Below are 23,692 nucleotides of genomic sequence, written 5' to 3' on the forward strand. Positions count from 1 at the left end.
AAAGATCTAACTTGAAAAATCTCTGGCACTATTGGACCTAAGTTTCTGCTTGAAAACAATCTGCAAAAGAGCTCTATTTTATCACAATCCCCACCCTTCTCAGTGATCTCCCCAACTGACTAGAAAATGTTAATATTGTTGCAATTTTCTTTTACAGTAGAGGAGAAAACCTTTAACCCATGTTTCTCAAATTTTCTCTGCCATGCCCCTGTAGGCCACTGTTGATCCTTCTAGCTATACCATTCCACCCCTTACCCTACACAGGCCTTGTTCTTACTATCTTCTTTATCTCTGCCTAGAACACCCTCTTAAAATGGGAAGCCATCAAGGCCTGATTTATGTTACCTCAAGAGATTTCCAACATGTTTTTCTGGAAATAATCAGGGCCTTAGTTCAGAGACACCTAGATTCCAAACATTTCCGGCTTGAGTCCCATCTTTGTACTCTTATACCAGATTTTCAAGGTTACCTGGTAAACAGATTAAGGGTTGGGGAAGAGCACTATCCTTAAGTCTAACTGGGGAAGATACTGATCATCCTTAGGAGCCCCGAAAAAGTGCTCGATTTACACAATTTCATTCACTGCCCTGGACTGATGCTAGCTAGGCTTTAGAACTACAATTTAGCCAACAGTTTTTGTAATGTTCATTGACTTGTAAGCAAATTATTTCAACATCTCATTACTAATGCTGTTGCAGAGCTCTATCTAGACCTAGGGAGCTGGGACAGACTGCTGAGCACTAGGAAGGCTCTGAAGTGACCTTTGTGCTGGACCTCGAAATACTGTTTTTGTTATGGCATTTTGGAAGCTGGAATAGCACCTCTAAAAAACTGGGAAATCCTGAAAATAATTAAAGTATAGTGGGAACAAAAAAGAGGGCATGGGCAGGATTGGTTGGAAATAAGCCAGACCATTTACACATTAAATTTCAGGCACATGAGTTGTTGGCTATTATTCCATTATCCGTAGGCAGCTGAATAAAGAACTGTGATACCACATTTGAAGAGAGTTTGAGTTTTCCTTCCCCCTTTAGCCCCAGTACAACTTGGAATTTGACTGTAGAGGGTGGGTCAGTCAGAGAAAAAGCTCAGGAATCTCCTGAGGCCAAACTTCTTGCAGAGCCCCTTCAGCCCCTTCCAAAGAGGGACTGAGGGTGGTAATATGGAGGGGGGTGTGTATAAATAATTTAGCCAAATTACCATTCCTTCTGGGTACGAGGCACGGTAGTCCAGGAGTTAAAATGGGTACTGTGCCAGACTTCCTGGTTTTGAATCCCTGCTCATACCACTCAATAGTGATGGGACAAGTAACTTTTGACTTAAGTGTCCTCAGATGCAAATGGGAATGACAAATAGTACTAATCTTCATAAGCAGTTACGAGGGTTAAGCTAGTAGATGAGAAAGCCCACTGTTGGCGCTCAAATTACTACTGATAGGAAGTTTTCATTTGAATACAGAAAATGAGGCCCGGGGAGAGAAAAGAATGCCCGGTCACACAGCAAATGAGCAATGAGGCTAGGACTGGAATTCATCCCCACCCCCAATCTTCTATCCCTTGTCCTCAAGAGTTCCTAGTCATAGACGTAGGGGCGTGCAGGAGAGAAGATCCAGTCGCAGGGCTTTGGGCCCGAATCATAAGTTACGCACGATAGGAACGAGATGGACTCGAGCATTTGTGCAGAATGACTAGCTCCTTTCAGACGTCCTGTGCGTATCCGGCTCTCAGAACTAAAGTCCTTTCCACTGCACCTTGGGAGTTGGGGGCGGGGTGTCAGCCCCGATGCATGCCGGGAATTGTAGTCCTTTCCCCCCGCCCCGCTTTCCCAACTCACCCGCCTGAGAGGCCGCCTTCGCTTCATCTTTCCCAGCAAGCCCCGCGAGAGCGCCGGCTATTGATTGGCTGCAGCAGGAGCAGGCGGCTCGGCCGGCAGCGGTTACCCAGGGTTTCCGGTGCGAGGCCAGAGCGGGCGAAGCTGTAAGGAGGTCGGCGGTGAGGTGCGTGTCCCGAAGGGTGGGCGGACGAGGTGACCAGAAGGTCTGTGGGCCCGAACGCTCTCGGCCAGTGGGGAGAATCACGGCGAGTCCGCGCAAGGGCGCGGGTCGGGGTGGGGGGAGCGGGGCGGGGGGGCAGAGCTGGGGCCTGTGCGCATGCGCGGGCGGGCAGTGCGCGCGGCTGGAGGGCGCGCGGGGCGTGGGTGGCAGCGCGGGTGGGGGGGCCCACGTGGGGCCTGGGGGCCGGGGGAGGGATGAGAATCGAGCGTCTCGCCACGTCAGTCTCCGTCCCTGAGCCTATCCCGCGCTCTGCCTGTGGTGAGGGGGCCTTGTAGTGCCGGGAAGCGGCTTGGAGAAAAGGGAGGCCTTGCCTGCCCCGCTTCTGGAGCGGCGCCCGAAAACCTGCCTGGGCGCGCCGTTCTTCCCTGACCGGCCAGAGACAGAACCGTTGTTGGCTCCCTCCGGTGAAGGCCGGCTAGTGTGTTCTGAGAAGCTCTGTGCACCCGGTACTGGGATTTCGGCCCCAAGCTATGAAGAATTTCGAAGTCCGGAAAATAGCGAGTGTGCTTGTGTCTCTATAGGACCTGCTCCCAGCCTAGCGTTGCGGACCACAATGAAGAACCAAGACAAAAAGAATGGGACTGCCAAGCAGTCGGGCAACTCTTCCAACCCAAAAAACAACCCGGGGCAAGCGGAAGCAGGACCAGAGGGAACCCAGGGGCGGCCCAGCCAGCTGGCTCCTGCGACAGAAGCCGAAGGTTCCTCCAGCCAGGCTCCGGGGAAGACTGAGGGTGTGTGCCCGCTCTGGTTTCCAGCGGGCAGGGGGAGGAGTTTGCGGTGCAACTGGGTGGCTTCTGGAGTTAGAGGCTTCTGCTGCTGTTTACCAAGGAAAGAGGAACCATAGGATGAGAGGAGGACCGCACTGAGTCTGTGCCACCCCTCGATCCCCGTTTCCCAGGGTGGGGGGTGTTGATAGGGCCGCCCATTCTAAGCACAGGAAGGAAGTTTTGAGGGAAAGCTCTTACAGCGTTAAATGAGGTGGTAGTCAAATGAGACACTCAACCTGCCAGCCCAGGTTGGAAAGCCTCATTCACCAGTGGGTAATTGCTCTTCACATCAGAGGCTTTCCTGGAACTTTTTTAATAGCCAGAAATGATTTTTGCGGGGAGGAGGAGGGGATGGACTAGATGTTGAACTCCAGGTACAAGCCATCCCTATGTGCTGGATGCTTTATTTCCTTGATATCTTTCACACATCTGGCAGAAGTGGTGGGCAGTCATGGGAGATAATTATATCATTTTTATAGGTGAATAAACTGAGGCTTAAAGAAGGTAGGCAACATTTAACCCGAACGAGTAAGTTCAGGCCTGGAAAATCTCAGCCAGTGGAATAACCATCTTGTTTCTCCTGCCCGTCATCCTGCCCTGCTGTAGGAGCACAAGCCAAAACTGCTCAGTCTGGGGCTCTCCGTGATGTCTCTGAGGAGCTGAGCCGCCAGTTGGAAGACATTCTGAGTACATACTGTGTGGACAACAATCAGGGGGGCCCAGGTGAGGATGGGGCACAGGGTGAGCCTGCTGAGCCCGAAGATGCAGACAAGTCCCGGACCTATGCTTCGCGAAATGGGGAGCCTGAGCCAGAGACCCCGGTAGTCAATGGTGAGAAGGAGACCTCCAAAGGGGAGCCAGGCACAGATGAGATCCGGGCAAGTGACGAGGTTGGAGACCGAGATCACCGAAGGCCGCAGGAGAAGAAGAAAGCCAAGGGTCTGGGTGAGCAGAGGGCAGCTGCTGGTGAGGCGGGGGAGTTTGGACCTGACATTCCTTGGGCTAACCTGCTCTGCCAGGATTCAGAGGACACTACTCTTCAGAGCAGCAAGTCACATTAGTTTGGTCCAAGCCAGGGTTGTGGGCTCGGAGAATGTAGGTTTTTCACTGCATAGCGGCTTCTGACCTTGGGAGCAGATGGGAACTGGAATCTAGCCTGATCCGTCTTTGAAAAAATGAAGAGCAGGAGGCCTAAGTGGGCTCCTGTGTCAGCCAGCACTTTTTTTAACCTGCCCTGTGAACTTGGGCAAGACTTTTCTCCTTTCTGGTCCTTAGTTTTTACTTCTCTACAGTTAGATTTGGACTAGACCAGGGTTGAAGACTCCAGCCAAATTAGACAGGGGACCCTATATGGACAAGACGTGGCCTTCTTCATCTAAAGGGGTGATTGCCATCTGGTCCCAGCATGCTGATAGCATGTAACACTACAGGCTAGGTGTAGCCAGCCTTCTTTTTTTTTTTTTTTTTCCCCTTTCTTTCATGGAGAGTTACATGAAATCTCTCTGGATTTTTTTTTTTTTTTAAAGATTTTATTTATTTATTTGAAAGACAGAGATCACAAGTAGGCAGAGAGGCAGGCAGAGAGAGAGAGGGAATCAGGCTTCCTGCGGAACAGAGAGCCCGATGCGGGGCTCGATCCCAGGACCCTGAGATCATGACCCGAGCCAAAGGCAGCAGCCCAAACCACTGAGCCACCCAGGCGCCCCAAGTCTCTCTGGATTTTTAACAGTTGGCAACTAACATGCTAGGAGCCAAACAAACCTACCCGTGGGGTTGGATTTGGCCTGTGTGCTTGTGCTTGCAGTCTCCACACTGATCTTTCGAGCCTCTTGGGGTTGACACTTCAGGAGCTTGGTGCTGTACTATGTACAGGGGACAGAAGGAAGAGTCCTTGACTGAGGCACAGACAGAGAAAGTTATTAGGGGGTGGGGAGAGCCCTGGTGTGAGTGTTCAAGAATCAAAGCTAAGTGATACTATACCCATGTATTAGTCGTTACTTCCACACCCTCTGCTGGTCATTCTAATTGGAAGAGGGTTTTATGTTTGTTTGGTTTTTTTTTGTTTGTTTCTTAATCTTGGGATCAAATATTGGAAGGTTTAGTCATTTTAAAGTTCAGTGTTTGGGAGGGAACAAATAAAGTTCAGTTTGGCTGCCTCTCTTGATAAGAGTTTAGTCGTTCCCAGCAAGACCTGTTCCTTTTTTGAATCTGTCCTCTTTCAGAAGGGCCTTCCTTGCATCGACACAGTAGCACTTAATTGGCCAATGGGATGTCTTTTTTTCTTCAGCTGGTAGAGCAGGCAGTTTTTTTCACCTACCCCCAGTGTTCACCATGGAGTGTCCACATAGCCTGAGTCATTTGTCTGTCAAGGGTTTGTTGAGCATGTCCTCTGCAGTGGGCACTAGGGACAGTACTGGGCGGCACTGGGGCCACAGCAGTAGGCAGAAGTGAGTTGGCGGCCACTCTGATGAAGCACATGGTTTGACAGGTTGACAGCCAGTTCAACAAACAAGATCAAGTATAGTGGTGGAGGGCTGCCTCAGGGCCTAAGAGTGTGGGCCGAGGCCTGGGGAGATTCCCCAGAGAAGGGGGTACATGATTTTGCTCCCTGTGCTTTGCAGGGAAGGAGATCACCTTGCTGATGCAGACATTGAACACGCTGAGCACCCCAGAGGAGAAGCTGGCAGCTCTGTGCAAGAAGTATGCTGAACTGGTCAGTTCTCCCCCTTCTCCTTGCACCCGCCCTGCCTCGGAAAGTCAGCAGGCCACCTGGCATGGGGTTGAGGGTGCAGGGGCAGGTGGGTGGCTTACTTACTGTTCAGCCTCTCTCTCAGCTTTTTCCCCGTCTGTCACTTGGGGAGTCAGGTCCCAGCTGGCCTCTTCCAGGCCGACTATTCACATTCCAGTGGTAGAACCCTGCTCCTGGCCCCAGTCCCAAATACCACGTCGTCTCACACCTGTGTGCTTCAGTGTGCATCTCCCCAAAACGTGGAAATGCATAGCGCTGTCCTCATATTTATGATTGTTGCTGATCACATGATACTCTCTAATACCTCTGCCTGGTTGTTTAAAGTGTCAGTTTGGTCAAATCAGGGTCTAGAGGAAGTCCTTTTAATGCATTGGGTCCTCACAACATTTTTTCCTTTTACTCCAAAACAGTCTTTATCTTACTGCTAACTTTTTTCTCATGTCATTGACTACTGAGTTATCCTGTAGGGTGCCTCACTTTCTCGCTTGTGTTATTGAACTTCTTATTTTACCTTCTTGATTCCTGTGGATAAAGTGGAAATTAGTTCTAGAAACTTGATCCAATCCAACTTTATCTCTTTTGATAATAACTTCTTGTAAGTGGTACTCTGTAGAGAAACACAGTGTGCTCCTCCCGCTTTTGGTTATGGAAGATTGTCCACTGGGTTTGGTGGGACCAGCCAGGTTCCTCCCTTGTCAGGTTGCCTTCAGAATTTGAATGAAACCACCCTGAACGCGCCCGATCTCGTCTGATCTCGGAAGCTAAGCAGGGTCGGGCCTGGTTAGTACTTGGATGGGAGAATTTGAATGAATGTGTTTCTCCACTGAGGGTCATTTCCTGACTACTTATTTTTAACTTCTTTCACTCCATTCACATGTGTTAGCTGGATTTCTCCTAAAATTCCTATAGGGAATTTTTCTCATTTGTAAAATTGGGGAAATCATACCTGCCTGATGGGGTTATTATAATGATTAAATAAAGGACAGGATGTAAAAAAGATACCACCCCTTCAGAATGAGCCAGCCAGGGAAAGACTGATGAAGAGAGCAGGAGCTGAGTCGCCAGAGTGATATTCTCAAGTAGAGGATGAGGTAGGGGCCAGAGCGGGAGGGTGGGCTGTGTTAGGAAGCACGGCTGGGTCCTGGTGACTGCAGGAGAGGGCAGGTGGAGGTGGTTGTGCAGAGGCGGAGCTTGTGCCCCTGTGCTTCTGGTTGCTTCCATTCGCAGGGAAATGAGAAAGATAGTTGTTGCTGGGAGAGAGGAGAGTTGAAGTGGAGGAGGACAAGGACGAAATAGTTCTCTGGAAGAGGAGTGTGAATAACATAAGGAATATAGTTGGGCCACGTGGCAGACGAGGGTCTGCCCCAGAGGGGTGGTCATGAACTTAAAGTGAGATGCTTCAGGCAAGTCTGCTTCAGTGCTGGCACAGAGGAATCATAAGGCTGGTATATCAGGGTTGGAGTTTCGTTGGTAGAAAGGGGGAAGAGAGCTAAGGGGGTAAAAAATCTAAGGTAAGAGGATCAGTGATTATTTAAAAGAGAGTTTAAGGAAAGCAAAAAGATGGTTGATCATTGGGCTGGAGGTCCAATATGGTAGACTTTCTGGGACCACAGATACTGGAGGGAAGGAGCTAGAATGACAGTTGATAGTGGTCCTGCCCTGGGATGAGATACTGGAGGTGTGTGTCCTTCTGGGTAATGACAAAATCTGGGTCTGACTGTCCAGGATAGTAACCACTAGTCAGCTGAAATGTATGTGGGTAGCCTAGATTTGGACGTGCTCTGAGCCTAAGGTGCACATTGGATTACAGATATCTAAGGAAAGGGAAAGAATAAAATACTCAAAAGTTTTTACGTTGATTTCAGGTGGAATATTATAATATTCAGATATTAGATTAAGTAAATATTTTACTAGTGTTAATTTCATCTACTTTCTACCTTTTTAATGTGGCCTCTGGAAGAGTTGTCATTACATCATTGAGCAGCACTGTATCTGTGTTGAATAGGCTTGTGGTAGGATAGCTGATCGGGAGGAGAGGGCAGGGTCTGGGGAGAAGTTTAAGAACTATCCGAAATGAAAAGGCCAAAATGTTAACAGCAATCACATTGAGGAGAGAAATGATGCTGAGTCTCGGAGCAGCAAGTGGGAGTGATGGGGGTCTGTTGAGTACAAGAAGTGGTGGTAGGGGGTCTCCTCGTAGGGCATGAGTGTCCCAAGAGTTGAGAGCCTTGCGAACTTTGTCTCTGGAGTCAGAGCACAGAGAAGGTGGGGTCTGCAGCCTCTGCACCCCTGCTTGTCCCGAGTGCCCATTTCTGTATCCTTGCCCTTGGAGTTATCAGAGAAGTGTGTAAAGCACCCACACGATGTCCATTGGGGGCTGTTGACAGCTGGAGTTGGGAGAGGGCAAGGGTCCCTGAGGAAGAGCGCCACGGGGCACTTACTCAAGTTCCTCGTCCTCAGCTGGAGGAGCATCGGAACTCGCAGAAGCAGATGAAGCTGCTGCAGAAGAAGCAGAGCCAGCTGGTGCAGGAGAAGGACCACCTGCGCGGGGAGCACAGCAAGGCCGTGCTGGCTCGCAGCAAGTTGGAGAGCCTGTGTCGTGAGCTGCAGCGCCACAACCGCTCCCTCAAGGTGGGCTGGCTCCTGCCACGTGGCTTCCCTTGACTTCCACTTTTCTTTGGTGGGCTTTTGGCAGACATATAGATGTCCCCAGGATCACCCTACCTTGGAGGCAGCTGCTTGTTACCACTTGCCCCATACTTGTTTCAGGTAAGGTGAGGACTGAGGTGCAAAGGGAGCCCTGGAGGCAGGGCTTCCATGTTGTTCAGAAAGCTGGTGGGTGGCTCCTCTCCCAGCCGCGGTCTGGAGTGCTGGATCTTTTCTCTTCTTCTGGGTGGGGGTCAGTTGGTTAATGCCCAGTCACTGCTATGACCTCTGGATCCTTTATTTTCAACATACTTAGGTCAACAAATGTATGGTGTTTTGCCACACATTTTGCTCATTTTTAGTTGGTCTTTGACAAATTTGAACTTCACTATAAACAAGGTATGAGGGATTCAAAGGTGACGAAAGTATAGCAAATCGAAAGTGACAGTTGCCCACCCTCCTCAACCCCAGTGTCCAGCAGAAACCACTGGAAGTACACCTTCTCACACGTGAGTTTAAGTGCAGCCTACAGACTACCTGTGTCTGTCCGTGGTTCTCCACAGGGTCCTCTAAACGGAACCGCCGTCTGTGTATCGTTTCACATCCTGTCCCGGCTTCTCACTCCCAGAATGCCTAGCTGTCTTTCCCTCACTTTAGTTAGGACGGTCTCATTCTGTTTGACAGCATCGTTGATTTCACTTACCTTATTTTACCAGTGTCCTAGTGAAGGAATTGCTGGGTGGTTTCTAATTTACACTCCTGCATCCATAGAGCTACAGTGGAAGTTCTCGTATATATCCCCAGCTCAGTGTACACAGTGTACCCGTAGGATAAACCTCAGAAGTGAAATTTACGTTGTAAATTTTCATAGATTGTGCCACATTGCTTTCCCACCAGTAGTGTCTGCTTGCCTAATTCTGCATAGTCTTACCGACCTGGCCACTACTGAATTTTAACTAGTTGGGAGTGGAGGGGGAGAGATGAGAAATGAAAGCACAGAAACAAGACTGCTTAACCTGAAGTCTGAACGAATGGGCTTGGGGAGATCCAGGTTCCTCTAGAATGGCACTTAGTGTACGTCTACATCTTTCTAGGGAGAGAATCTCTCCCTGATAGACACGGGGTCCGTTGCGGGCCCATATTGCATGACATCTTGGAACCTGGCTGCTCCTCATTCAGAGCAGGGAGGGTTGTCGGTACAGACCCTGGCTGACTGGGGAGCTACAGGTGACGAAGCCAGGGCTGACTTCTCTGCCCAGGAAGAAGGCGTGCAGCGTGCCCGGGAGGAAGAGGAGAAGCGCAAGGAGGTGACCTCACACTTCCAGGTGACGCTGAATGACATTCAGCTGCAGATGGAACAGCACAATGAACGCAACTCCAAGCTGCGCCAGGAGAACATGGAGCTGGCAGAGAGGCTCAAGAAGCTGATCGAGCAGTACGAGCTGCGGGAGGAGGTGAGGAGCCCCGTCCGGCCAACACTCCGGCCACCTTTCCTTTGCTATCCAGAATGTAGGTGAAGTCTCCACGTGCCTTTGCTCAGCTGCTTTGACCTTTGAAGCCACCCTGAGTCCACCGCCTCCTCCCCATTCTTTCTGTCTCCCCCTCTCCTGGCTCCCAGGGCCCCTCCAGCAGTTAGGACTGCCTTGAAATTCGCACATCTAGTCTTGGTCTCTAGATGGGGCAGATCTTTGCCGATGGGGCTAAGTTGTTGTGTTGGTGCGGGTGTCGTTTTTGTCCTTTCTTCCCATTTACAAGGGAGCCGGGCTCCAAAAGTGAGGGTTGTTAGTCCTGCAGAGAGATCTACTGGGGTCGGAAGTTTGAGTGTATTTATTACTTGGCTTTCTGGGAGCCGATTCCATCCCTTTGCACACCCAGGACTGACTGGAGAGAAACAAGGTGAGGTTGGGAAGTAGACCTTCCAGAAACGTGAGGCCCATGTGCTGTGGAACACGCGGAGTCCAGCATGTCAGAATGAGATGGGAGGCTGGGTAGGGGACCCGGGTCTCTGCAGGTGGGTCGCCCCTGCAGCCCCCAGACCTCCCTGCAAAAGGGAGCTGCTGACAGGTGGCCCTCCCACCACGCTTTGCCGCAGCATATCGACAAAGTCTTCAAACACAAGGACCTGCAGCAGCAGCTTGTGGACGCCAAGCTCCAGCAGGCCCAGGAGATGCTGAAGGAGGCAGAGGAGAGGCACCAGCGGGAGAAGGATTTTGTGAGGCTCGGGCCCTGAGGGTGGGGCGTCTGGGAAGAGGTGGGTTGGGTTCTGGCACAGCTCATAGTCAAGTTTATCAGGGAGGGGTTGGTTCCTGTCCGGAGGACCAGGGCACTGCTTCAGTCAGAGAGCAAGACACTTCAGTGGGTCCTGGGGCATACGGTTAAAAAAGGCCAAACAGCCCCTCAGGGGCTTCTGACAGGATCTGGGGTCCTGTCTTGGAAATAGCTCCTCAAAGAGGCAGTGGAGTCCCAGAGGATGTGCGAGCTGATGAAGCAGCAGGAGACCCACCTGAAGCAGCAGGTGAGACAGTGGGTCCTGACCCTGTGCCTCTGAGGTCCGCTTGCTGGGCCCCATCCTGGGGGAGGGAAATGGGGACCCTCATTCTAGGACCACCTTGACTGCTGTGTGACCTTGCTGAGCCTTTGTTCTCTCTGGACCCGCCCAGCTGCTGTGGTGGTGACCAGGTGGCTAGGTGAGCTTGAAGGACTTTGTTCCTAGTTGCAAGTGTCGTGCAGCTTTTGAGGAGGCAGGGAAGGAACGGCTGTTTTTAATTACATTAATTGTACTTAATTTTAGAAGAAAAGTTTGAACATGCAGAGGCAAAATATAAGTCATCCCAAATCCTGCTTTCTAAGCTTAACATTTTGGATTCTGTCCTTCCAAATACGTAGTTACTGTTTTGTTTTAAAGAAAAATGGTATCTCGGGCGCCTGGGTGGCTCAGTCAGTTAAGCATCTGCCTTTGGCTCAGGTCATGATCCCAGGATCCTGGGATCGAGCCCCGAGCTCCCTGTTCAGCAGGGAGCCTGCTTCTCTCTCTCCCTCTGCCTCCTACTCCCCTGCTTGTGCTATCTCACTCTCTGTGAAATAAACATAATTGTTTTAAAAAAAGAAAAGTGGCATCTCAGAATTGTTGGGTCAGAGGTCCATGGTTGGGTCTGACTGTGCTAACCAGAAATGCCCTCCAGAGAGGCCTAATCTTATCTCTGGGCTTCTTCCTCACCCAGCTGGCCCTATACACAGAGAAGTTTGAGGAATTCCAGAACACTCTTTCCAAAAGCAGTGAGGTGTTCACCACATTCAAACAGGAGATGGAGAAGGTAACAGTGTCCAGGCTGGGTGTGGCTGCAGGGGAAGACCCCACCCCTGGGGAGCCTGCTGGGGAGCTGTTTCCATGAACTGTGATTGATACCAAGGATGGCCTGTAAGGAGGGATCAGAGCCTCACCCCGCCTCTGAAGGAAGCATCACTGACCTGTGCATCCTCCAGGTTATCCTAGAGAAGGGGCACAGCCTTGTCATTCCCTGTTGGTGGTGGTGGCATTTACCTTGTGATGTCCTGCGGTTGCACCGGAGGCACTGTAATACCTTGCCCCCTTGGGAGTGCTCCCCATCTTGGAGACACAGATACACAGATGGTCTGGCCGCCTGACCATTTCCTTCTGTCTGTCCCATAACCCAGATGACTAAGAAGATCAAGAAGCTGGAGAAAGAAACCACCATGTACCGGTCCCGGTGGGAGAGCAGCAACAAGGCCCTGCTTGAGATGGCTGAGGAGGTGGGCTGGGTGTGCTCTGCAGCTGGGGGGAGAGGTGGCAGACGGGGTTGCAGTTTTTGAGTGTTGGGCCCTCCCCACTACATTCTACCAGTAAGTCATGGAGCTGGGACTTGTGTGTCTATCTGTCCAGGTCCAAAGGCACCGCCAACTATTGCCCCATGGGAGATGGTGAGCCCAGTGGTAGGTCTGCAGTAGAAGCAAAGAGAACAAATGGGAAATTCAAGAACCAAAAAACCAAAGGGTAGCAGTGATGCATACAGTTCATATGCAGAGTAGCTTAGGTAATTTGACTTCATGGTCTGAGATATAGAAGAAAGGAATTAATTGCTGGAGTAGCTACTATATACTAGACCCTTCTGACTGTCTTATATAATGCCAGTTCATTGAACCTCCTCAAGATCTGTGAAGTTGATGTCCGCAGTCCCCCCCCCTTTTTTTTTTTAAGATTTATTTGTCTAGGGGCACCTGGGTGGCTCAGTTGGTAAAGCATCTGACATTTGACTTCAGCTCAGGTCATTGTCTCAGGGTCCTGGGATCGCCCCAAGTTGAGCTCCCCACTCAGCGGGGTGTTTGCTTTTCTCTCTGTCCCTCTCCCCCCACCCCACCCTTGTGCACACGTGCATGCACTCTCAAATAAATAAAACCTTAAAAAAAAAAAAGGATTTATTTATTTGAGAGAAAGAGACAGTGTGCAGGCACATGTGTGAGCAGAGGGGAGAGGAGAGAATCTCAGGCGGGCTCCTTGCTGAGCACAGAACCTGACGGGCTCCACCTTGCAACCCTGAGATCCTGACCTGAGCCCAGATCAAGAGTTGGATGTTTAACCAACTGACCCACCCAGGTGACCTCATAGTCCATTTTAACAGATAAGGAAATAGGCTCCAAAAGCCATGTCGGACTTTGTGTCATCTGGTGGATAAATGGAGAAATACGTTGTCTTCAAGCCACGCCTTCTCTGCACTGCAGCACCCCCTGCCAGCAGCAGGTCTTGGCACCCATCATGGCTGTTTCACTAGGAAAGGACCAGCTTTGGGCTCTGATCTGTCCCCGGTGTCATTCAAGTGTAAATGTTTCCTACCACATGACTCTGGCTTTTGGGGTTGATGGCGTGGCAGTAAGGCCCCATTTCTTTCCCTAGAAAACACTCCGGGACAAAGAGCTGGAGGGCCTACAGGTGAAAATCCAGCGGCTGGAGAAGTTGTGCCGGGCACTGCAGACAGAGCGCAACGACCTGAACAAAAGGGTACAGGACCTGAGTGCTGGTGGCCAGGGCTCCCTCCCTGACAGCGGCCCTGAGCGAAGACCAGAAGCCACAACCGCCTCCAGGGAGCAGGGTTGTGAGGGTCCTGGGGCCCAGTCACCGAGCTCCCCAAGGGTCTCAGAAGCTCCTTGCTGCCCAGGAGCAGCGAGCACAGAAACACCTGGCCAAGTGGGGCCCCAGGAGCCCACCTCCACCACCGCCTAGGGAACCTGGCATGGGGGGCGTGCTGGGAAGGGAGCGAACGGCCCAGCCAGGCCTAGCCCAGGCAGGGCTCCCATCGCTCAGCAGTCCGGTGCTGAGGTCCAGGGTGCTCCGACCTGGTTGACATCTGACACTTTGCAGTTTTGAATTCTGTGGGTCAGTTTTACATACATATGGCATATGTGTAAGGCCTCCTACATTCCTCTCTCTCTGCGGAACATGGGCTTCCACTGGAGGTGGGGGTGTGTACGAGTCGAGTCACTGGCTCTTCTCTGAGCTGAAGAGTCTCAAAGAGGAGCTGCCATATGTAGCTGCTGTCCCAGTGAGCTGGCAGGACAAGTGACTTGAGCCTGCCCCTGCCTGATTGAGGCTCAGACACCCCCCCCCCTTCTGCCCTTCAGGGCTTGTGACAAGTGACACACTTGGGCCTTGACTGCGTTTCCCTCGTTAGCAGGGCTTGGGCAACTGGCTCTCCTAGCTGCCCTGGAGCCTCCTTTACTTCTCTCAACCTGGAGAAGGGGGTCCCTGGGCAGGGCCCACAGAGCTGGGGATCCAACTGCTGTCCTGCTCTGGAGAGGGGACCTGGAGAAAGTGGCTGTGGGCTGGTACATGGTTAGGGAGCCCTCAGGTGGTGCCAGGACCAGGCCGGCAATGCTTCTCAGTAGCCTTATCATTCACAGGTGCCTCTCTAGCCTGCACAAATGATTGACGAGACCACCCAAAGGATGCTTTCTGAAGGTTTCTGGGTCTTTTTGTGTTTTTTGTTTGTTTTGCACATGACAGTGTGTGTATTGATCTGAGGAAGGAGGAGGGTTGCTGGCACAGTTGCCTTCCAGTGCACCCCAGCCTCACCACCCCAGCTGGTATCTTTGCCACGTTGGTGCTGAGCTTTCCTGTTTGGTGAAATCGGATTGCAGTTAGGAGGAAGGGAAGAGCCTCTCATGGTTTTACCACAAGCTTGCCTGTGTGTTTCAGTCCTGGGACGCCACTGCTGATCCCCATCACTGCTGTCTCCATGCGGCGGTTGCTGGGCCCTGTGCCCAACTGTCGTCCCCTTGGCTTTTAGGAGTCTGTTTCTGCTTCTGACCCCACCCTTCATGTGCAATCCTTGAGATTTGCCCTGGTTCCATTGCCTAAGGAATAAGCTGAAGTATGTCCTTGACATCTCACTTCCTGTGTGGGAGCCCCCAGCTCTTGTCTGACACCTGAGGGACAGCGTGAGACTTGACGATTGATGAGCCTCAAATCCATAGAATGGCTGACATTTTGGGTCTTGTGACCCCCTCACACCCCAGTACTTGGTACTTTGGCCTGAAGGTTCTACTGGTTGCATACTTGCCAGGGTATTCACCAGTCTATATGGAAGAATTTTCTGGGACAGCAGAAAGAGGCATGGGTTGGGAAGCTGGGCTTGCGGTACTACACCCCACCTCTACCTGGGCCTTGGCTTCAGTGTAGCTGAGGGAGCTTTTGTTTCTTGCTGAATTTCCTTGAAGCTAGTTCAGTGTCCTGCAGGGCCCTTTATCTTCAACTCCCAGCCCGCTCTTCATGCCTTTCACTTCAGTCCCTCCCATAAACAGGTTCACGAAGAGTGCAGAGGGCTCCTGTAACATGTTACAACTTAGACCAGAGATGGCAGATGAACGGCACACCATTGTTCCGCTGCCCCCATGGCAGCTACCATCGATTGGCCTCTGAGTATTTCCCGCTAGTCCTGGTATATCCTGCTCTCCTGTGGAGAAGTGTTTCCCTAAGATCTTGCCCTCTGGAGTGGTCCCTGGACCTGCCTTTTCCTTGCCCAGTAAGGCTTTCCTCGCCCCACCCTCCCAGCCCCCGTGTCAGTCTGAGACACACAAGAACTGCCAGCCCCGTGCAGGGTTTGCTGGGCTCTGGAAGCACAGGGAAGAGCAAGCTTCTGCCTGTCTGGTTGAAAGAGCAAGAGGCCTGCAGTAGCCCGTGCGATTGTCTCGCTTCAGCTACCTCATAGAACCTGTGCGGTTGAGGGGCTGGCCGTAGGAGCCCAGTGTGGGGGTTCCCAGCTGTAAGGCAAAGCCACCCCCAGAGAACTGGTCTAGTTACTGTGGGGCTGCAGTGAGCAAGGTGGCCCAGCCAGGCTTCCCGGATCCTGTATCCAGGCCCTGGGTGAGTAGAACCTTTGCTTTCAGCTCCAGCCATGTCTAGGTGTCCGGGTCAGCCTACGGATGAGGATTCCATTTTCCATTTTCCCTCTTCCTGTCCCTCTTCTCTTCATTGACCAAATCACACTAATCACTACAGCTGCTCTGCTTGTTCTGCTTTCCAAAGTCCGCCCAGGTGCCTGGGCGCTGCCCTCGCCAGCCATGAGCCTGGGCCCCATGCAGGGAAGGTGGCCTAACTGGATTGAAGGCCAATGCCTTCCTCTCCAGGGCAGGTCCCATGCACATGACCTCAGTTTTAGGACCAAGAGCTGTGTTGGATTCTTAAGATTGCTCGCGCTTCCTCCAGGGGACCATTGCTGGTGAGGCTCGCCGCCCAGAGCCCTTGGCCCTGCTGACAGTAATTTGTGTTCCAGACCTTGCCTGGCTGAGAGCCTCACGTACACCAGATTCTTGAGTGGTATTGGCAGCACTTTGTTTTAATTTTGTTTTCCATGAGGTTTTTGGACCATGGGCTGAGCTCAGGCACTTTCTTTAGGAGAATGTTCTGTCTGTGAAGATGGTTATTTCCACTCCACCGCTCCCATCACAGTGGCCCTGCTGAGGGCTGACCCAGAGGTCAGTGGAACTGCCCTAGTAGCTGGGGGGGGAGGGCCAAAGCCTGCTGAGCTGACTCCAGCTGCTGCCCCAGCCCTCCCACCTGAGCAGCACAGAGGTGGTCACCCCAGGGACAGCCAGGCACCTGCCTGGGGGAGGGGTGCTGCCTTCTGTCCCTGTAACTGCTTCCCATATGGTCCAACCTGGCCACCCAGGTTTGTTTTAAAGCTGTGCTGACAGCTTTTTTTTTTTTTTTTTTTTTTTTTTTTTTTTTTTTTTGTCTCCTTTTGGTATTCACAACAGCCAGGGACTTGATTTTGATGTATTTTAAACCACATTAAATAAAGAGTCTGTTGCCTTACTGGTGTCTCTCCTGACCGCTGTGGTCATTTGGTGCTTCTGGATCCATCTAGCCATCACTGACTCCTCTGGATCTGCTCCGGAGCCTTTGGCTGTGCTGTATCAGGCATCTTCCTGAGTGCCCCCCCCCCCCAACACCTGCCAAGTCACCACAAACAAATTCATTTGAACTGCCTGAGCAGAGCCCTTGGCAAAGTTGGCATGATGCTCATATACATAGAGGCATTAAATTTCTTTCATTCAATGAAAAGTTGGCCCTGCCCCATGAAGGGTCAGGCTAGTGGTGAAGATAAGTGATCTCTGTGGGGTGGCTGCATGGCTCAGTCTCTGCACCCAATGTGGGGCTTGAATTTACAGCTAGATCAAGCCTCACATGCTCTACTGACTGAGCCAGCAGGTGCCCTGGAGAAAGAGATTTTTATTTTTTTTTATCATTGTTTAATATTTAAAGACATTTATTTATTTATTTATTTGACAGAGATCACAAGTAGGCAGAGAGAGAGGAGGAAGCAGGCTCTCCAAAGAACAGAGATCCCAATGCCGGGCTTGATCCCAGGGTCCTGGGGTCATGACCTGAGGCGAAGGCAGAGGCTTTAATCCACAGAGCCACTCAGGTGCCCCAATTTTAAGATTTTGTCAGCACAAGCAAGGGGACCTGTAGGCAGAAGGAGAAGCAGGCTTCCTGCCGAGCAAGGAGTCCGATGTGGGACTCCATCCCAGGATCATGGCATGAGCTGAAGGCAGACACTTTACCATCTGAGCCCCCCAGAAGATACTTCTAGATAAAGAAACAGCAGTGGTGCTGTGGAACCGTGAAGGAAGCCCTGTCTCCTTCGGCAAGGAGCTAGGGGTAGACACCTGGAAGGGCTTTATGACCCAAAGAGCAGGTAGAAGTTTGACAACTTGATTTAGTAGCAATGTAGTTCACCTAGAAATGCAAGTGCACAGGAGGTAGGGGGAGGATGTCACCAGGAGTCCGTGTACCAGGTTAAGGAATCTGGGCTAGATCAGAGGACGGGAGGAACCACTGAAGGTGTTCAAATAGGGCATTAGGAAGATCTGTGAGGAATTATAAGGTACGGAGATGAGAAACCTAGACATAGGCTAATTGAGGCCCAAAATTAGATGCCTGGATCACTGCTGTTCGGGGCTGTCTGCCATGGGCAGCACCCTTTGGCATTGGCCTACCTGTGAATTCCTTTGATTTTGTACTTTTGTACCCTCCTTGAGAAGACCACTTTCTGCATGCAATTCTGAAGAATGGGCTGATTTTTTAGACATTCCTGCTCACCCTGCCAAGCCTAGGTGCAAAAGTTGGGGCTCCTGCACCAGCATCCTATTCTCTCTGGAGCCTGGGTTTGGCCTGGCACAAAGGATGATACATGAGTGCCTAAAAAACAGCAGAGACGTCCTTCCTTCCAGGCGTCCACAAGCAGCTGTGTTCACGCTGGCTGTGATGGTCTCCTTGGAGCCTCTGCTCCTTCTGATCAGGGTCTAAACAGGTTGATACCTTTCAGAGCTGACCCCAGTCAAAGACTCCTTTGGAAGGAGGCCAGGGAGGCCACCCCAACTCTTGAAACTCCCAAGCCATGCATCTCTTAGGATAACTTCACCCTAGGGGGGCTCCTGCACCCACCACCACTCTCCTGGAAGAGAGCAGCCTACAGGTTGTCCTCTCTGCCTTTGCAGACCCCTCCTTCCAGCCTCTGGTTATTGACAAAGTCCTGAATTAATGCCTTCACTTCAGAAACAGTCTGGGTGTTGGAAGCACCTGGGAAAGATCCCTGCGTGGGTGCCTGTGGGAACAGCCCATCACTCCCTAACTTATCTGGAAGGCCAGGTACCGGGAAGCTGCTCCTGCCCATGGGAGGGAAAGGGGTCCAAGGTGCTGTGCACGTTGCCCTGGGGCAGCTATTTGAAACTGCAGGGCAGCCTGGCCAAGGATAAGCCTGTCTCCTGTTGTATCAGATGGTTCTCTGGGGACCAGAGCTAGGAGCCTCTGCCAGGTCTTTAAATAGCTGCCCCATTGATCTGGCCTCCCCGGCAGCACGGGCAGTGCTGGGTCAGTCTCCATGTGGCACTCAGGTTTCCCTCCTGGGGGCTGGGGTCAAGCACCAGGTAATCTCACTGATGTCCCTCTGACCCGATGCTCCCCACACGTGTCTCTTCGACCTGGGAGTGGGGGGGGGGGGAGGTTTGGTCCCATCACTTCAGTCAGGGGCTGAACATAGCCCTCACTGCTTACCAGTGTCTGGGTATCGTGGGATGAGTGATATTACCCTCAAAATATAGTTTACTTTCAGCAAATGGGATGGTGACAGTAAGTTCCTGCAGGATTGTTATGAGGATTAAATGTACATAAAGTGCTTAATAGGGGACCTCAACTCAATAGACGGTTGTCTTCTCTTGCAGTTTCTTTCTGCTGCTGCTGCATATATATATGCATATGCATCTATATGTCTTACATGCTTATTTACATTTTCTGCCCCGCATCCCTATCTCCCCACCCTGGCTTTCTGACAAAACCACTACCATTTTGTAAGGGACTGTAGCTTCTCCCCAAACTGATGGGAAAGTGAGGTTTTAAGATTGCCATCACACAAAGAACGTTAGTCACTTTAGCTCAGCTGGGAAAATAACGTCAAGTCAGAGGGACAGCCAAGGAACTGTCGTAGACTCCTCCCATTTTCCCGTATCCCCACTGCTAAAGGAGGTCACTTTCTCTTTAAATGCAAATTACCTCCTGCTAGCTCTACAGCCATCGGCTCAGTTCCCTAGGAGGAGAGCGCTGAGGGCGGAGGGAACAGCACGGAAACGCCACTCCAGACCCCACACCTCCAGGTCAGTTGTCCCCTTCCACGGTGTGTGTCGGGGGTGCGGAACATCCCGGGTCTGAGGCTGCGTTTCGGATCCTGGCTCCCCAGTTGAGCGATCCATTTGGCACGCGGTTTTGAAGACAGCTTGGGAAATAGATCCCCGGTGGTCCCCAGCCATTCTTGGGGAACAGGGGCTCCTGCTGCATTTCTTCTATCAATTCCCTAATTGGGCCAAGCCACTGCAATGCAAGTTAGAGGACGTGCTCTGGTCTCCCCTCCACCACACCCCCTTGGGGCTGGCCAGCCAGGTGCCAGTTTGCCCCCAGTGGCCCCACCATCCCAGAGCACAGACCGAGGCTTGGTGGCGGCAGCCTGGAAGCAAGCAGCTTGGGAAAGCCCCTGCGAGGGCCTCCTCCGGGAGGACCTCAGCCGACCTGAGGCTTGGGGGGTGGAGCTGGCCTGGAGGCCGAGCAGTGCCAGCCACAGGCGCAGCCATTGTGGGAGGCCGAGGCAGCCAGCTGCTGGACCCCCCAGCCCCCCACCCCTGGCTGCAGCTGAAGCGGAGCGGGGCCTTTCTGACCAGGGAGGGGGAAGAGGCGGGAAGCCCGTCCCAGAGAACTTCTGGGAACTGCCTGATGTTTGAGATTGGGGTTGGCTGAAGAGGAGGGATGATGGCGTCTGAGTGGCAGGGTACCCACAGTGAGCCCCATTACCCATCCTCTGGTGGTGAATGTCTGACACTGAAGTCTTCCCAGGCGCCCCCACCCACACCTCGGTCACCTCCCTTGCCGATGGGATTTGTCAGCACCTGCCTGGACAGCTGATTAAACACAAGAGAACCTAGTTAAGACACCCCTAATCGTCCACTGGCCTCCTGCCGGCTCACATCCACTCTGCCTCCCTCTCCGTTTCCCCTGCCAGCTCCGCCCCGTCAGCTCCTGGGACAGGAAATCCCAGCAGCAGCAGGACAATGGTTTCTGGTCCAGCCCTTCCAGGCAGGGGCCAGGTTTTCAGGCCAGGGCTGGAGGGCAGGTGGGGGACCTGGGGTGGGCCCTGGAAGCTCCTTCAAATACAAATCCAAGACCCTAGCAGGAAGGCACTGGCATCCGGGCCCTGCCCATCCTGGACAGAGGAAAGGACCAAGACCCTGGCAGTTATGAGGGGGAAGGTGGGAAGGTCCCAGGGTCCTTCCTTTGCCAGGGTGGCCAGGTGAAGTGATGGCTTTGCCTCTCACTATCTCAGTGGGACCTGAGGTCCAGCCGGGATCCAATGGAGGATAAGAAGAAGAAAAGGAGTCCCAAGCCCTGCCTGACCCAGCCAGCCCAGGCCCCTGGCACATTACGAAGGGTCCCCGTGCCCACCAGCCACAGCGGCTCCTTGGCCCTGGGACTCCCTCATCTGCCGTCCCCCAAGCAGCGGGCCAAGTTCAAGAGGTGGGTACAGAAGGAAAGCAGGGCAAGGAGGGAGGGACCCCAACTCTGGGCTCAGCCCTGTGGGAAGGTAAAGACAGCCTTAGCCTAAGCCTTAGCCTTAGCAACAGTTGATGCCTTCCCTGGGGCTGCCCCCACGGGTCATTGAGAGAAAACTCAGAGTTGCCTCTGGCCCAGTCTCTGTCCTCAGGTGTGGGGAAAGGCCAGATGGTGACTGGGATCTCCTCAGAACAGGCAGTGAGCGATGCCAGAAAGAGAGGCTGTAGGGCACTGGAGAGAGAGAGAGAGAATGTCTAAGCTGAAGGAATTGCCTGACAGAACAGAAGTATGGAAGAAAAATATTGGCTGGGAGGTTCCCAGAACCACAGGTGGCTGTTGCCCTCGAGTGTCATGGAGCAGGAGATGGTAAAGGGAGACCCAGATGTACGATCTGAATTTTTGCTTAATTTTTCTAAATGATTGGGGATCTGAATTCGACCGTACAAGGTCTCCATGTTTGTTTCCCACGAAACAAGGTGTTCTTTCTCCCATGACTGTGCCTCCCTGTGGTTTTGCACACTGTCTGCCCGACAGATCCATCTGGGGATGGCTGCAGGGGGCTGTCACTGAAGCCCAGGGCTGAAGCAAGACTAGTAGGAAATGCAACAGGAAGGGGGGGGGCTGCGGGCTGAGAAAGGTCCTTCAGGGTTATCCTGGGGACAGTGGAAAATTCAAAACCGTTTGAAATAGGAGCGGAAAGATATTTTGGGGAGAGGTAAGATGGCTGTCATGGCAATAAGGAGTAACTGTCCCCAGGGAGGATGAGTGATTCCCCAGGGTCATGGGAGGAATGAGTGCAGGGCTAGGACAGAAGCCCCAGAGCGCCCCCTCCAACCCCGGTTCTGGCTGAGTGTCACCTGAAGAAAAAGATTTCCTTTGACTCTTCTCCCTACCCCTCCTCACCCACTTCCCAGTCCTGGAGCCCAGGGTCAGAAGAGCAAACATCCATTTCTGTTTGGGAGTAGATAGGAAGGTGAATTAGTGCATAGTCCGATAGCATGAAAACCTTCGGTTCCTGGCTGCCCCCATCCTGTGACCTTGGTCATGCCCACCCCACCCAGGGTAGGCAAGGAGAAATGTCGCCCAGTGCTGGCCGGAAGTGGGGGTGGCTCTGCAGGCACGCCCCTGCAGCACTCCTTTCTGACCGAGGTGACCGACGTCTATGAGATGGAGGGGGGACTGCTGAACCTGCTCAATGATTTTCACTCAGGCCGGCTGCAGGCCTTTGGTGAGTCCCAGGGGCTGGACTGAGAGGGTGTGTGGGTGGGGCAGGAGGGCCTGGTCCCTGGGCCGCGGCTGGGGCCAGGGTCCCAAGCTGCTCCCAGGGCTCAGACAGGTGTTGTCCAGGGAAGGAATGCTCCTTTGAGCAGCTGGAGCACGTGCGGGAGATGCAGGAGAAGCTGGCCCGGTTGCACTTCAGCCTGGACGTGTGTGGGGAGGAGGAGGAGGAGGAGGAGGAAGAGGACGGGGTCACTGAGGGGCTGCCTGAGGAGCAGAAGAAGACGATGGCTGACCGCAACCTGGACCAGCTGCTTAGCAATGTGGGTCAGGGCTGGGGGCTTCTGTTCCTGGGGACACGAGAGGGTGGGGGAGGTACATGATCCTAAGGCTATTTCTGGCCCCTCGGTGAAAAACTGGGGGTGCATGGAGCGCCAACCCCCACCAGAAGATGCCTCACAGAGCATCTGAGGTTTGGCCTGGTGCATCTCCTGACAGAAACCTTTTTTCCTCTCTGTTGACAGCTGGAAGATCTTAGTAATTCTATGTATCCTTTCCGGGGGACCCTGCTGTGTGTGTGTGTGTGTGTGTGTGTGTGTGTGTGTCACACCTCCCACAGATAAAATCAGTTTCCTTGTCCCCACCACCCTCTAGGAGTATTTACAATAAAACCAACATCTCCCCCTTCCTGTCCTACCGAAGCAGAATTAGCCACAAGCTGCCTCCCACGCAGACTTCTCCCGACTATCAGGAGAAAGATAGTTATAGGGAATGTGATTTATCTACTTATGAAGATCCTTGCAAGCGAGGCCCCTGGATGGCTTAGTCGGTAGAGCTTCAGACTCTTGATCTCTAGCGCTGTGAATTTGATCCCCATGTTGGGGGCAGGGATTACTTAAAAATAAAACCTTTGTGGTTACACTACTGAAAAAATTTTTTAAAAGAGAGAGGGGTGACAGAGGGAGAGGCAAAGAATCTTAAGCAAGCTCCATGCCTAGGGCAGAGCTCCCTGCAGGGCTCCATCTCACAACCCTGAGATCATGACCTGAGCAGAAATAAAGAGTCCCACCCTTCACTGACTGAGCCACCCAGGCACCCCCAAAATAAAATCTTCAAAAGAAAATCTTTGCCAGTACTTTAGCTGACACCAATCCATGGCAAAGCTGTCTTACTCTTCTTGACATTGAGTAATTCTTTTCACTGATTTAGATTATCTCCCCAGCTAGTCTCAGCCAGAAATAGTGCGAGTGCACGTACCTGCACGATCTAGACCCAAAGAGAAGGGAGTAAGCCATCTAGCAAGAAGGGTGGGTGTGGACTGCCACCTGAACCGCGAATCACCTTTGTCTGCCCCTTTGTGCGGTTCGGAAAACTAAGCCAATGTAGGATGGGCAGACAGGGCTGGAAAGACTGGGGTCCAAAGCATCGCAATCCTTGACTGACTGGCACAGACAGAAGCTGCACCTGGCCGAGAACGCCGAACCCGAGGAGCAGTCAGCTGTATAGGTGTCGGACCCAGGCCCAGACTGCTCCTCCCATCCCCTTCAAACTGTGACTTTTTACGGACTCGATCGGGTATTCCACGGCCCCCCAGGTGCTACGGGGGTGGGGGGCACTAGATGGAATTAAACCAGAAAGAAAGACACCGG

The 23,692-nt window shown here is 52.4% G+C and overlaps 2 protein-coding genes across 4 annotated transcripts; both read left to right on the forward strand.

The window, feature by feature from the left end:
• Positions 1-1,867: 1,867 nt before the first annotated feature.
• TXLNA (taxilin alpha) lies at positions 1,868-16,541 on the forward strand. Of its 3 annotated transcripts, none has more exons than XM_059136397.1 (11): positions 1,868-1,996; positions 2,575-2,784; positions 3,427-3,765; positions 5,442-5,533; positions 8,030-8,200; positions 9,475-9,669; positions 10,308-10,427; positions 10,656-10,730; positions 11,437-11,529; positions 11,891-11,986; positions 13,125-16,541. In XM_059136397.1, exons 2-11 carry the CDS (start codon positions 2,607-2,609, stop codon positions 13,449-13,451), a joined length of 1,686 nt encoding a protein of 561 aa, XP_058992380.1. In that variant the 5' UTR covers positions 1,868-1,996; positions 2,575-2,606; the 3' UTR covers positions 13,452-16,541. The 3 variants fall into 3 exon arrangements, with proteins under 3 accessions (XP_058992380.1, XP_058992382.1, XP_058992379.1); XM_059136399.1 differs by having other exon boundaries at positions 1,909-2,036; XM_059136396.1 differs by lacking the exon at positions 1,868-1,996 and adding an exon at positions 2,176-2,311.
• Positions 16,542-19,224: 2,683 nt separating this feature from the next.
• CCDC28B (coiled-coil domain containing 28B) lies at positions 19,225-23,688 on the forward strand. Its single transcript, XM_059136414.1, has 6 exons — positions 19,225-19,381; positions 20,599-20,789; positions 21,887-22,053; positions 22,173-22,366; positions 22,568-22,590; positions 23,495-23,688. The coding sequence occupies exons 2-6, from the start codon at positions 20,626-20,628 to the stop codon at positions 23,547-23,549; spliced, it is 603 nt and encodes a 200-aa protein (XP_058992397.1). The 5' UTR covers positions 19,225-19,381; positions 20,599-20,625; the 3' UTR covers positions 23,550-23,688.
• The last annotated feature ends 4 nt before the right edge of the window (positions 23,689-23,692 follow it).

The sequence above is a fragment of the Mustela lutreola genome, chromosome 10 (assembly GCF_030435805.1).
Source record: "Mustela lutreola isolate mMusLut2 chromosome 10, mMusLut2.pri, whole genome shotgun sequence".
Taxonomy (NCBI): Eukaryota; Metazoa; Chordata; class Mammalia; order Carnivora; family Mustelidae; genus Mustela; species Mustela lutreola.